This window comes from Heterocephalus glaber, unplaced genomic scaffold (genome assembly GCF_053883595.1).
Source record: "Heterocephalus glaber isolate CG9 unplaced genomic scaffold, H.glaber_assembly_v1.0 deba00001688, whole genome shotgun sequence".
NCBI classification, from domain to species: Eukaryota; Metazoa; Chordata; class Mammalia; order Rodentia; family Bathyergidae; genus Heterocephalus; species Heterocephalus glaber.
The window spans coordinates 10,466,591-10,480,950 of NW_028258413.1; the positions used below are offsets into that span (position 1 = coordinate 10,466,591).

Here is a 14,360-nt window from a genome sequence, read left to right on the forward strand (position 1 = left end):
GCACCAAACTGCTCCCTGCCTTCCTTCCCATCAGCCTCACAGAACCTGCGTGTCCCTTCCACCACTTGAGCCCCGGTTCACACTTAAGCAAGGGAAACTCAAGGAGGCCTGGCTTCACCCGGGCTGCTTTCCTCTTCCCCTCTCTCCACCTGAGGGGTGTTCTCACTGCTCCATTTCTGTATGTTTTATAGTTTTTAATAAAGTACACTTGGTTTTTATTGCTTTCAAGAAGAATCTGAGGACTGATGGTTTTGACAAGATGCTTTCCGAGTTTTACACTCAGTTAGAATAGGATGCTGCCTCTGTGTTTTCCAACGTAGGTAGCTGTTCTGTCTCAATGTCTCAGTGTCTTTCTCTTGAAGGCGCTCTTCACCTTTGATGGGTTATTCAGATAGAAAGGTGAAGATCTTCTCACATTTTTAGCACTGCTACCCCTTCAAAGTATAATACATCACAGTTTTGCATGTATTTGAGAATCCTTCATTCCTAAAATAATGGTGACTTCCTGACAGTGTATGATGTGCCCAGTGTATGTCTAAGTTTCTTTGTGAGGTTTTCTTAAGAGGTTTTATTCACTCTTCTGTGAGGATACTATTTCTTCCACTCAACTATGACTTTATGTGGAGGTGATATTGGGCTCGGCCAATGATTTTGTGTCTAATGTCATTTCCAAGACATTTACTTCTCTCAGGTAAAGTTATTTTAAAGAAAACATAATTCTCTTGACTCTATCTATCTTTCTATCTTTCTGTCTGTCTGTCTGTCTATCTATCCATCTATCTATCTATCTATCTATCTATCTATCTGTCTATCTATCTATCATCTATCTACCTATGCATGTATCTGAGCCAAATAACAGTACACTTTTTTTCTCTGGTCCATTTCATTAGTCTACATTCAGAAATAAAAATGTGTCTGATGCCTGTCTTCCCATTCTAAGTGAGAAGAGTGTCTCTATGAAATCAAGCTTAAGACACATTTCTGTGTTGTATGCCTGTGAAACGCATAGGTATGATTCGTGCTTGTTTCCTGTCTCTCCAATGACACATTCTCTTGCATCTGCTTCTCTTCTATTTTGCCACCGTGAATGAATGAACCTAGATATGTGAGGTTGCAGTGTGATTTCTGCCCTGTCATGGCTTGTGTTTCACTGGCACCCAGACCCTCGTTTGGAGGAGGTGGGGCTTTCCCTCTCAGAGGTGGCTGAGTGATTCTTTTGGCACCACTCCAATCGCCATAGTTTGGATGGGATCAAAGGGGCAGGAAGAGGCTGTTATGGCCCCTTGTTGCTTTTGCTCCCTTCTGCCCCCATGAGCAGTTGCTTCTCTGCCACTCTGCCTTGGGGTCAGCCAATTATGGTCTCCTACCTCTCCAAACTTGAAGCCAAATCAACCTTGCCCCCTTTCATGTTGGGTGCCACATATTCTGTCTGAGCAAGGAGACAAGGGGAAACATAAAGGATACATGGCTCCACTGTACTTAGGGTGAATTTCTGCATTTTTCTCCCTGCACACATCCCCCGAGAAGATTCACCCAAACTCCCTTCATGCTTTTTGCACCATGCATGCTCCCAGAACCCAAGTGTCATCAGAAGTGATCCCCCCGGGTCCATTTGTGAAGTTTATGGTTTGGAAGGCTCCTATGGTAGGCTGAGCGACCCGATGCTGGGGTGAGCAAGTCAGCATAGCTGCACCCCAGCCATGGCCATTAGGAATAAAAGCAGCAGAAATGCGAGACATTTCAAGGAAACAGCGCACATGGTGGAATATCGTCAATGATTGATTTATTATGAATGTCACAGTATAAAGGTTTACAGGCACCACTGTGGCAAGCTACCACACTCAAGAGCCCCTGGCTGTTTCAGGAGCTCTGACACTCAGGCCGGGTGAGCAGTTGCATTTCTTTGACTCTAAGTTGATCAGCGTCTTCTCATAATCCACTGAGCATCACAACCCATTTGATCTACAGCTCCACATCCCTGGAAATGTGGAATCCTCTGATGCACGAACCCTGTCATGTTGCTTTTCTCTCATGTCACCAAGACTCATGTGAAACTGTTCCGATTTCTCAACTTCTCCTTTGCAGAGAACCTTGTAGAGCCGACCATGCAAAACCCCCGTCTTGTGTCAGTGTTCTACACAGAAGTGTTGCTGAAACGTGGCCCTGTCCATGTGCCTGCCCCAATAGCATTCACTTGGACAGAGGCATAAAGAGTTCTGGAATGCTGATTGCTCTGCGGGTTTCACTTCATCTGCCTCTGTTGAGCGTCTGATACACTGGGTGGAGGTTGCAACACTTTCCTGAGAGTAGAAAAGAAGCCCGTGAGGATTGTGAGCAACATTCTTGTCAACCCGAAAAGGCAAGGAAAGAATGGAATGCCTCCAATGGCATTCTCACTCACGGTGTCCCATATCTCAAACCCACCACATGAGCTCACTCACCTGCACACAGCCTGATATTGATGCGCGAGGACTACAACACCAGCACGGTTCTCTTGCCCTGCTTGTTCTTCTTCTTCTTCTTCCTCTTGGAATCTCTGGCACTTCCTCCTAGAAATGGAGCCTGCTCAGCGTTCGTGGCCTCTTGAGCTGTCAGGACCCTGGCCGAATTGGGGGGGAAGCAATTCTCTTGCTCTGGGTGAGTCGCTCGCAACTCCACTGTGTATTTCGACCGGTGGATCACGACTGCATCGGCTGGAAGGTTACTTTCGACTTGCCTGAGGTTCAGTGCGGTCTTGGTTCGGTTTTGTTCTCGGAGGGATTCCCACTCCTCGAAAGTGCTCTGCTCCATTTGTGTTTCCTCTCTCTGCACCCCTAGCTTGCTATGTTCTCTGCAGGCTTCCGTCGAGAGCTCCCTTGGGCTGGCTCTCCTGTGCTCGGCCTCAGAGCCCAGAGGTTTTGCTTCCGTGCCAGCTGGTGGAGCACCGCTGTCCTTTGGGAGGTTAGTCTTGCGGACGTAGAAGAGGACATAGGCATCTTGCGCCAGGACACAACGTGTGTCACAGGCAGTGACTTTGTTGTCATTCATCTGGTACCAACGGCCATCCCCGGCTTTGACGTAAGAAAAGTAATGTCCACTGTGACAAGTCGAGCCAGCGTGGATCAGCACCGCATACAGGGTGTACAGCAGTGGCCCCCTGTTCTGCTCCGACATATATGGCTGCATGTCAAGGCACTCGGAGTACTGCACGTGCTTAGCAAACTTCTCCCCCGTGAAGTCCGAGAAACGTTTCAGCACCAGGATGAGGACCTCGGAGGAAGTGTGTAAGGACATGGTCTTGGTAGCAGGCATCTTTTGGAGACACACGCTGCAGTGGTAAGCATTGTCCCCGCTCAGTTCCTCGGGTGCTATGGATCGGGTCAGAGCTTGCTTCACACTCTGAGCTGCCTTGATGTCCAGAGTGATGTCCAGATAGGGATCAAACATTGAAAGTTCAAAGTATTATATTTTGAGTGGGTGTGATGATTGTATGTGGGAGGGTGATAGAGGTTTTGCAAAGTGGAAGTGTTTGTCAGATTGGGGAGCATCTTTCCACCAGATAAAATTTAGGGCAGAACCCTTTTAGTCTTTCAATGTGGTGAGTATACAGAGTTTCTGTAGCTTTATTTATTGTAATTCTTAGGATGAGGCACTGTGTTTGAATTATGGGGATTCCATTCACTTCAGCTCCAGATCCATTGAGTATCACATCTGGTTCATTTCTTCTCCTGCTTACCCTATGGGTTTCTCCTGTTCGCTGGATGGCCTGTTTCCCCAGTATAGAGGTAGGGTCCAGGGAGTTTAACCGACAGCCTTTGGGATCACAAGGGAAATACTGACATGCAGGGACTTCTGGGAAGTGTTTTTGAAAGAGCTCCAGAGGGTTGAGACTCGGTACACTCTATGTGGGGCCTTTTGCTCCTTAAGGGCACTGTTCTTCTTATGGTCTTCCAGGAACTCTATTAGTTACTTTTTTGGAAACTGAGAAAAAATGCTCCATGCCCTAAGTGAAGGGATATCACAGTGGGTGGAGTTTTCAGGCCTTAATGGGCCAGCTCCAAGACAGGACGGCATGTTAGAGGAGAAAAAGTTCATGGGGAAGGGAAGGCAGCAGAGCAAGGAGTCACATGGCAAGCCTCTTTCTCTCCATTGTATGATACCCAGTCTACCAGGATTACGGTGGTGCCAGGGCCATCAGTGGACCAGCTTAGTCACCTGCCCTTAATCCCAGGACAAAGATCTTTGATTCTTTGCTCCAGGACACATGGAGGCTGAGTCAGCCTACAGGGCAGGTGAGTCTCCATTCAGCAACCTTCTGTTTTTCAGGACTTGTTTCTTTTCAGGGAATGTGTGGGATACATGATCATTCCATTCATCTTGGCCTTGTGATCCACCCACAGCACATTTTGATACTGGCTCCTCATCACTAGCCCCTGTCTTGCTCGCATCCTGTTCCCCAGATACCCACAGAATTTTACACAGAATCGATGGCTGTTTTTTGACTGAGATATTCTTTGGCTCTTGATAGTGTTGAAGCTTACAGCCCTCACAAACAAATACTCATTCGTGAAGAGTACTTCACATTTTCTTGGGTGGCTTCTTGCCATCATTTGCGTGGGTGTGCCATCTATGTATGTGTATGCCCGCCGAGGAGGTGGTTTCTCTTCCACTCTCACCTTGAAAATATTCATCTTCCAATGGGCTTCAGGTGTATCTCAATGGAAACAGGGGAAAGGACTCACTGGAAATTGGAATATCCACACACACTGTTCCCTAAGGCATGGAAAGGATTTCTCCCGGGAGTAGAAAGTGTTCTGTCTTGAGTGGATGTGCTCATACTAAGGAGGGGGGAGAGAGAAGTTGTGCACAGTAGAAGAGACTGGGAGAAAGGGAAGCATCTTTCTGCCAGGAAAGATTCAGGGCAGTTAGCTGGCATAGAGACCCAGGGTATGTGGAGGCTCTTTCAGCCTTCCAATGTGGTGAGATTTTATAGGTTCAGGAGCTTTCCTGGTTGAAATTCTTAGGATGAGAGACTGTGTTTGGAGCATGGGGATTCTGTTCACTTCAGCATCACATCCATGCACTAGGGTCCAGGTGAACTGAGTCAATGGCCTTTGGGATCACAAGGATGAAGCTGACACACAGGGACCCCTGGGATGTCTTTTCATAAGAGGTATACTGGGTTGAGACTCGGGACATTCTATGTGGGTCATTTTGCTCCTTGAGGGGACTATTGTTTTACGGGTTTCCAGAAATTATCTTACTTACTGTTTTGGATGCTGAGACAAAATATTCCATCCCCAAAGTGAACAGAACTCACAGTGGCTTCTCTGGGAACAATCGCTAGGCCTAGCCACTTCTGAAAAGCCCCACCTATGAACACACGAGGCTTTGGAGGCACTCGTAGATGCAAGCCATAGCACACGCCTGTGGAAAAGCTACTTGGCTTTTCTGGAGAAGTTCCAATGTAGGGCTCAGGGACCTGTTCTGCCCATGTGTCCAGGGATTTTGTAGTGAACACATGACACCAACTCTCCTAGCTGGCTTTGGAGAGGTTGAATTTCCTGGTTCAGCCTCTGCTGCCCAGGCTCTGATGTAGCTTCACCTGATTGGTGGGAGCCAGGAGTAGGGCGGGGAGGTGGGTGGGTTTGGGTATGAGAGGAAATGAGTGGGCGGGACTTCCTGTCATTGGAAGCCCACCTCAGACAAGGAAGGATCCTTGTGCTCTTGATCTTCCAGAACACACAGCTTCGGATCTCTGCTCCAGGACACATGGAGGCTGAGGCAGCCTACAGGGCAGGTGAGTCTCCATTCAGCAACCTTCTGTTTTTCGGGATTTGTTTCTTTTCAGCGCACGTGAGGCATCCATGATGATTCCACTCATCTTGGCCTTGTGATCCACGCACAGCACATCTTGATCCTGCTTCCTCATCCCTAGCCCCTGTCCTGCCCTCACCCTGTTCCTTAGATCCCCCTCAGAATTCTACATGGACTCGATGGCTGTTTCTCAACTGAGATTTTCTTTGGCTCTTGCCAGTGTTGAAGCTTAGAGCCCTCACAAACAAAGAGTCCTTCCTGAAGAGCACTTCACATTTTCTTGGGTGGCTTCTTGCCGTCCTTTGCATGGGTGTGCTGTCTGTGTGTGTGTATGCCCGCCGAGGAGGTGGTTCCTCTTCCACTCTCATCTTCAAACTCTTCATCTTCCGATGGGCTTCAGGTGTTTTTCAATCGAAACAGGGGAAAGGACTTACTGGAAATTCAGATGGCCACAGCCTCTGTGCCCTAAGCCATGGAAAGGATTTCTCCCGGGAGTTGAAAGTGTTCTGTCTTGAGTGGATGTGCTGATTCTAGGAGGGAGGAGGACAGAAGTTGTGCACAGTGGAAGTCTGTGAGAGAGGGAAGCATCTTTCCGCCAGGAAAGATTCAGGGCAGATCCCTGGCATCCTGCCCCAGGGTATGTGGAGGCTCTTTCAGCCTTCCAATGTGCTGAGATTGCATGGGTCCAGGAGCTTTCTTTGTTGAAAGTCTTAGGATGAGGGACTGTGTTTGGAGCATGGGAATTCCGTTCACTTCAGCACCAGATCCATGCAGTATCGCATCTGGCTCATTTCTTCTCCTGCTTCCCCTCCGGGTTTCTCCTCAGCCTGTCCCCTGGATGGCCTGTGTTTCCCCAGTATGGAGGTAGGGTCCAGGTGAACTGAGCCAGTGGCCTCTGGGATCACAAGGAGAAAGCTGACATGCAGGGAGTTCTGGGAAGTGTTTTTGTAAGAGCTCTGGAGGGTTGAGCCTCGGCACACACTACGTGGGGCCTTTTGCTCCTTGAGGGGACTGTTGTTCTTACAGGCTTCCTGAAACTCTCTTAGTTACTATTCTGGATGCTGAGACAAAATGCTCCATCCCCAAAGTGAAGAGAGCTCAAAGTGGCTGGAGTTTTCAGCCCTTTGTGGCCTGGCCCCAAGGCAAGATAGTATGGGAGAGGAGAAACACTTCATGGGGAAGGGAAGGGAGCAGAGCCAGGAGGCCCAAGGCAAGCCCCTTCCTCTCCCTTCTGTGATAGCTAGGCTACCAGGACTAGGGCGGTGCCAGGCCCATCAGTTTACCAGCTTAGTCACCCGCCCTTAATCCCAGCAACCTTAATCCTAGCATTGCACCTCCAGCCAGTCACACACCCTAGCTGCAGCCACCTCTGAAAAAAGCCATCCTAGGACCTTATGGGCTGAGCGGGGAGCATGTAGACCCAAGCTAGAACAAACCCCTACATTTGGTTGAGATGAATTTATCTTCCTGCATAATTCTTTGTGAAACCTTGATAGTCATTCCTGTGCAGGTGAACATGTGTCCACAACGTCACTGTCTGGGGCTCCGACTTCAAGTCTCTGCCCTGCTTTAGCTCTCCCGAAGATTAGTTGTTCTGTGCTAACCTTTCATCATTTCTTCTATGTTGACCGTAGCTTTCTTGATGGGGATCAATAGGTGTCTCTCCTTGTTGGGCTGCATGGATGTGCCTGGGTTTCCGGCACCAGTTGCTAAGGGGTGTCCCTTTCACCCAGTGGGTTTTCGGCCTTTTGTGAAAGATGAGATGGCCGAGTGTGCCTGTGGACATCTCTTCCTTCTACTTTCTGTTGCATCAGTGCACCTGTGAGCCTCTGTGCTCTCAGCCAGCTGCTTCCCAGCCCTGTGGCTTTGGAATGTGTCTTGAAATGTGGGATCCTCGTGGCTCGACTTGGATCCGGTTGCCCAGGATTGCTTTGGCTCTTCTGGGTCTCTACTGGTCCAGAAGACTTTTAGGATGGATTTCTTCAGTTTTCTGAGGAATGTTATTGATGGTTCAATGGGAATGGCACTCAACCTAACTAGCGGTTTGGAAGGCAGGTCATTCTGTCTCTATTGTGTCTGCTCAGTGAAGAACAGGTGAGCTCTTGCCATTTACTGATGTCCCCCCTGGTGTGTTTCGGCAGAGTGCCTTGGCGTCAAAGCAGGCACCCTCTCCTTCCGTGGTTAGCATCGTGTCCAGCTACTGACATTGTGTCCGTGGCGTGGTAAAGGGTATTGTCTTCCCGATTTTCCTCTTGGTGAGTTTCTCACTGGTGTAAAGGAACAAAATTGATATTTTTGTGGATTTTTCATTTGCCACATTGCTGAATTAGGCTATTAATTCCGGCAGTGTTTGGGTGGAAGAGTTAGGTTCCTCCATCTACAGAGTGCTCTCATCTTCCAAGAGTGATTCCTTGAATTTCTTCTGTCCCACACGCATCCCTTCTGTTCCTCTCCCTTGCCTGCTGGCGGGGGCCTAATCGTGGAGAACTCGGTTGAATAGAAGTGTGGAGAGGGAACGTGCTTTTCTTGTTTGGATCACAGGGCAAATGCTTCTGGCTTTACCCCACTTCAGAGGAGGCTGCCAGTAGGATGGTCATAAATGCCATTCACCTTGTGGAGCTCATGTTCTCTGTATGCATTTCCTTCAGAGTTTTTCTTAGGAATGGTGACAGATTTGGTGAAAGGCTCTTTTCCTGTCTATTGAGATAATCCTATGATTTGTGCTTTGCGCTTTTTTTGGGGGGGAGTCATTTTAATATTTACAAGGAACAAATCAGCAGAACAAGATTATATCAGATAGGCTGTGTGCAGTAGCTGCAGCTTATAAAACATACCAGTAATTTGTACCTGGTGAGTATAAAGAGAACCAAGGATTCAGGTGACTTTACACCCAAGGGAGTACATAAGTCATTAACAAATTAGAAGACCAAAAAAGAATTTCACATTTTCTACATTAAAATAAATTACAGATCTCACAAATGTCTTTGAAGACAAAGAAAAATTCAAAGTCCTTTAAAGGATGAGAAATAAGATAAATGAAATGGAATCCTAAGTGTAAAAAGAGTTTTACTTCACAAGACCAATTTTCCTGGCTTCTGTTTCATATATCAATAATCTCCACATTTTTACTATAAAACTTCTGCTTCTTCATCAAGTACCATGGCAACATCATCTAAAATGCTCTGAGGTGAACTATGAGCCATAACCTTTGAACAAACAAAATCAACTAATGTAGCTTCTTCTTCACCTATATATTCTATGATTTTATTAATCCATGGTCTAATTCGTCCATCCATCAGTATAGAATCCACAATAGACCAGTCCAGAGGATAAGCAAAGAGCTCGGGTTTGGCTGTTGGGATCTTCTTAATGTGACTCTTTATAGGTTTGCGCTTTTCTTCAGTGTTCACAGTGCCTTTGGCAGCATTTTTATCATCTCCACCGTAATCCAATGGAACCAGTTTCCTTTTGCGTGGCACATCATCACTGTCTTCATCGTCAAATTTGTTAAATACACTATCTACAGGTAGCCTCTTCCTTTTCACAGAATTAGGCTGACCAGGACTATTAGAAGCACCCAGTTTAAGACTTAATCCTATTTTTGGCCTGTGTTCCTCAGGTTGCTGTTGATCTGGTGAGTTTTCACGAGGAATTATAATACCACAGGGAGACTCGTTCCCCAGGAGTGTTGGGTGTTGCATTGCCACTGGCAGAGGAAACAGATAGGGCGGAGCTGGTGGGCCTCAGAGTGGGTTTCAGACAAGGCTTTTGCTCAGGCTCCTCTTCCTCTTCTATAGGTTCTTCTCGTTTTTCTTCCTTTTCTTGCTTTTCTTCTTCTTCTTCCTCTGAGTCTGGCTCTTGCTTTATTTGTGGTTGTCTGCACCTCTCAGCCTCTTGTTCCATCCTCTGGAGCTCTGCATCCGGATCTGGGTGCCCTTCTGCCAGAAGGCATTGGCCGATTTCCTCAAGCTCTCCCTTTTCTCTCTTCCTATCTCATTCATCCGCTTCCATTTCCTTTTCCCTATCACGCAACCTTTTCTGAAGAGCACTCCCCCTGTAATATCTGGGATCATCTCTATCATCATCATAATCTTCTAAGAATTCTTTTAGTCGTTTATCCTCTTTAGCCATTTCTCTTCTTTCTTCTTCTCTTTCAGCCTCTTTCTCATATTCCCGAGGTTTTTTTCATTCTCTGATTTGCCAATTTTTAAGTCGCTCTTGATAAGCAGCTTCTTTCTCTCGGAGTTTTCTTTCAAGTTTTCTTCGTTCATAGGCATCTTCTTCATCTTCTTCACCATCTCGTTTCTTGTCTTTCTCTCTTTCGCGTTCCCGTTCCCTCTCGTGCTCTCTCTCACGCTCACGTTCTCTCTCCCGTTCCCTTTCTCACTCTCTCTCTCTTTCCCGCTCCCATTCCCTTTCATGGTCTCTGCTCTTTTCTCTTGACCGACTCCGATCCTTATTTCGATCTGAGCTCCTTTCTGGATCCCGGTCCCGATCTCTCTCTCTCTCTCTCTCTCTCTGTCTCTCTCTCTCTCTCTCTCTCTCTCTCTCTCTCTCTCTCTCTCTCTGTCTCTCTCGATCTCGGTCCCGATCTCTCTCCTTTGTCCGGTCTCGGTTCCTGTCCTGTTCCTTCTCCTTATCTTGTTCACATTCTCGTTCCCTTTCTCCTTCTCGTTCACGCTCCCTCTCTCTTTCTCTCCGTTTTTTCTCAATTTCCTGTCTTTCTTTTTCCTTTTTGCCTTTCTCTTCTTCCAGTTTCTTGTGTGTATCTCTGAATTTGCTGATCTCTCGAGATATCAGGTCTCTTTTGTCTTCTTCCATTTCTATAGCATTTATATCCTCCTTAGCGATGAGCGGATAAGGGATCAGTGGGGCCACTGGAAATCTGCGGAAAATGTCCTCCTTCTTTTCCTTTTTCTTCTTCCTGGGATGAGAGTCAGACTCTTGTGAGGGGGCATTTAGCTCACTGGAGTATTCTCGTATTAAAACTTCAATGGCCCCCTTAATCATCTGATCTCTTCTTTTTGTCTCTTCATCTAAAGCTTCTTCATCATCATTAGTGACAGTTTCGGGCCTGGCATTCCCATTAGAAGCTTTCTTCTTTGCCTTCCATTCATCTAGCTGTGCCTTTGTTTTGGCATCAAGTTTAACAAGCAACTTCTTCTCTCCAATCTGCAGGTCATGTAATAATCGGAGTGCACGGAGGGTAGATTCAGGCTCCTTATATTCACAGAATCCAAAGGCTTGAAGTTTTCCAGAAGCACCTTGTACTCTCTTCCAGCTCAAAACCAAACCACATTTAGCTAAGAGCTGTCGTATAAGCATGTCTGAGGCTTTCTCATAAATGTTTCCAACAAACTCTGTGGTAGTAGGACCACAATTTTCATCATTTTCTTTAGCCTTTAAACCCAGATGATCCTTTCTTGCTCCCAAATGCTTTCCAACCATGGATACAGTGGGTACTAAGACAGTTGGAGCAGGAGCCATAATGCTCATTGGTACAGGAATCATTGGGGTCCCTGGAGGCACTGGTGGAGGAAAGCCTGGGAACTGGGGAACTGTGGGGGTGGGATCCCTGGTGGGAGTGCTGGGATTCCCATGGGAGGGCGATTCAAATGAGGGGGGAAAGACATTCTTACGGCAGAAGTCGGCCGCTGAGAAAATGGTACTGTCTTCGCTGCCTTGTAGAGGCTCCAGGTTACAGCAGCCTTATCAGTTCGAGGATTCTGCTCGGCGCCCGCCCGGGAGACGGGTCCCAGTGCGCCTTTTCGCACAGGCCGCACACAGCTGCGCTGCATGGGGAGCTTCCGGAGGTCTTCCCGTGCTTTGCTTTTGTGTTTGTGGTACACTATGTGTGTGGATTGTCATAGGCTGACCTGGCCTTGGGTATCCCGAAGGCCGCCGACTGGGTCATGATGGGTGATCTCTTGGTAGGTGTGTACTATTCTGATGGCTGGAATCCTGCTGAGTATATTGGTGCCCACGTTCCTGTCAGAGATGAGCTCGTCCTTTTCTTTAAAAGCTTGGGTCCTTGCCTGCTTTACCCTTAGCCTCTTGCTCTGGAGTTCCCCGTTCCTCTGTGAGATTCTCCCTGTGCTCCTTCTCACCGTGTCTCTTCTTTTCCTGCAGACTCCCTGCTGTCCCGATGGACCGATGACGGCCAGTGTGAGGAGGTGACTCCTGTGGCAAGAGAGCGGAATCCGAGAGAGATGATATCCCTGAGCTGGAAGAGGCCTCATGGAGTAGGAGCGGGTCTCTGGAACCTGGGCAACACTTGCTACGTGAATGCAACCCTGCAGTGCCTGACCTACACACCGCCTCTTGCCAACTATATGCTGTCCCGGGAGCACAAGCCAACCTGTCCCTCTCTGACTGGCTGCATGCTGTGTGCTCTGCAACGTCACGTCACTCACGCCCTCCGCCATCCCGGACGTGTCATCCAGCCTTTGCACACGTTGATTGCTGCCTTCCACAGGCAGAAGCAGGAAGATGCGCACGAGTTTCTCATGTTCATCGTGGATGCCATGCAGCAGGCAGAGCTGCACTCTGAGGACAGGGAGCTCATGCACCACATCTTTGGCGGCTACTGGAGATCTCAAATCAAGTGTCTCCACTGCGGAAGCACTTCAGACACGTTTGATCCCTATCTGGACATCACTCTGGACATCAAGGCAGCTCAGAGTGTGAAGCAAGCTCTGACCCGATCCATAGCACCCGAGGAACTGAGCGGGGACAATGCTTACCACTGCAGCGTGTGTCTCCAAAAGATGCCTGCTACCAAGACCATGTCCTTACACACTTCCTCCGAGGTCCTCATCCTGGTGCTGAAACGTTTCTCGGACTTCACGGGGGAGAAGTTTGCTAAGCACGTGCAGTACTCCGAGTGCCTTGACATGCAGCCATATATGTCGGAGCAGAACAGGGGGCCACTGCTGTACACCCTGTATGCGGTGCTGATCCACGCTGGCTCGACTTGTCACAGTGGACATTACTTTTCTTACGTCAAAGCCGGGGATGGCCGTTGGTACCAGATGAATGACAACAAAGTCACTGCCTGTGACACACGTTGTGTCCTGGCGCAAGATGCCTATGTCCTCTTCTACGTCCGCAAGACTAACCTCCCAAAGGACAGCGGTGCTCCACCAGCTGGCACGGAAGCAAAACCTCTGGGCTCTGAGGCCGAGCACAGGAGAGCCAGCCCAAGGGAGCTCTCGACGGAAGCCTGCAGAGAACATAGCAAGCTAGGGGTGCAGAGAGAGGAAACACAAATGGAGCAGAGCACTTTCGAGGAGTGGGAATCCCTCCGAGAACAAAACCGAACCAAGACCGCACTGAACCTCAGGCAAGTCGAAAGTAACCTTCCAGCCGATGCAGTCGTGATCCACCGGTCGAAATACACAGTGGAGTTGCGAGCGACTCACCCAGAGCAAGAGAATTGCTTCCCCCCCAATTCGGCCAGGGTCCTGACAGCTCAAGAGGCCACGAACGCTGAGCAGGCTCCATTTCTAGGAGGAAGTGCCAGAGATTCCAAGAGGAAGAAGAAGAAGAAGAACAAGCAGGGCAAGAGAACCGTGCTGGTGTTGTAGTCCTCGCGCATCAATATCGGGCTGTGTGCAGGTGAGTGAGCTCATGTGGTGGGTTTGAGATATGGGACACCGTGAGTGAGAATGCCATTGGAGGCATTCCATTCTTTCCTTGCCTTTTCGGGTTGACAAGAATGTTGCTCACAATCCTCACGGGCTTCTTTTCTACTCTCAGGAAAGTGTTGCAACCTCCACCCAGTGTATCAGACGCTCAACAGAGGCAGATGAAGTGAAACCCGCAGAGCAATCAGCATTCCAGAACTCTTTATGCCTCGGTCCAAGTGAATGCTATTGGGGCAGGCACATGGACAGGGCCACGTTTCAGCAACACTTCTGTGTAGAACACTGACACAAGACGGGGGTTTTGCATGGTCGGCTCTACAAGGTTCTCTGCAAAGGAGAAGTTGAGAAATCGGAACAGTTTCACATGAGTCTTGGTGACATGAGAGAAAAGCAACATGACAGGGTTCGTGCATCAGAGGATTCCACATTTCCAGGGATGTGGAGCTGTAGATCAAATGGGTTGTGATGCTCAGTGGATTATGAGAAGACGCTGATCAACTTAGAGTCAAAGAAATGCAACTGCTCACCCGGCCTGAGTGTCAGAGCTCCTGAAACAGCCAGGGGCTCTTGAGTGTGGTAGCTTGCCACAGTGGTGCCTGTAAACCTTTATACTGTGACATTCATAATAAATCAATCATTGACGATATTCCACCATGTGCGCTGTTTTCTTGAAATGTCTCGCATTTCTGCTGCTTTTATTCCTAATGGCCATGGCTGGGGTGCAGCTATGCTGACTTGCTCACCCCAGCATCGGGTCGCTCAGCCTACCATAGGAGCCTTCCAAACCATAAACTTCACAAATGGACCCGGGGGGATCACTTCTGATGACACTTGGGTTCTGGGAGCATGCATGGTGCAAAAAGCATGAAGGGAGTTTGGGTGAATCTTCTCGGGGGATGTGTGCAGGGAGAAAAATGC

General features: G+C 48.4%; 2 protein-coding genes and 1 pseudogene across 4 annotated transcripts; 1 reads left to right on the forward strand and 2 right to left on the reverse strand.

Moving 5' to 3' along the window:
• Positions 1-1,766: 1,766 nt before the first annotated feature.
• LOC147821914 (ubiquitin carboxyl-terminal hydrolase 17-like protein 13) lies at positions 1,767-3,426 on the reverse strand. Its single transcript, XM_087198774.1, has one exon. The coding sequence runs from the start codon at positions 3,424-3,426 to the stop codon at positions 2,473-2,475; it is 954 nt and encodes a 317-aa protein (XP_087054900.1). The 3' UTR covers positions 1,767-2,472.
• LOC147821915 (ubiquitin carboxyl-terminal hydrolase 17-like protein 6) lies at positions 3,418-14,088 on the forward strand. Of its 3 annotated transcripts, none has more exons than XM_087198768.1 (4): positions 3,418-5,152; positions 5,719-5,779; positions 11,926-13,413; positions 13,555-14,088. In XM_087198768.1, exons 2-3 carry the CDS (start codon positions 5,752-5,754, stop codon positions 13,380-13,382), a joined length of 1,485 nt encoding a protein of 494 aa, XP_087054894.1. In that variant the 5' UTR covers positions 3,418-5,152; positions 5,719-5,751; the 3' UTR covers positions 13,383-13,413; positions 13,555-14,088. The 3 variants fall into 3 exon arrangements, with proteins under 3 accessions (XP_087054894.1, XP_087054895.1, XP_087054893.1); XM_087198769.1 differs by having other exon boundaries at positions 3,418-4,271; XM_087198767.1 differs by having other exon boundaries at positions 3,418-5,779.
• On the reverse strand, positions 8,845-11,429 carry LOC147821916 (RNA-binding protein 25 pseudogene; annotated as a pseudogene).
• Positions 14,089-14,360: the final 272 nt, after the last annotated feature.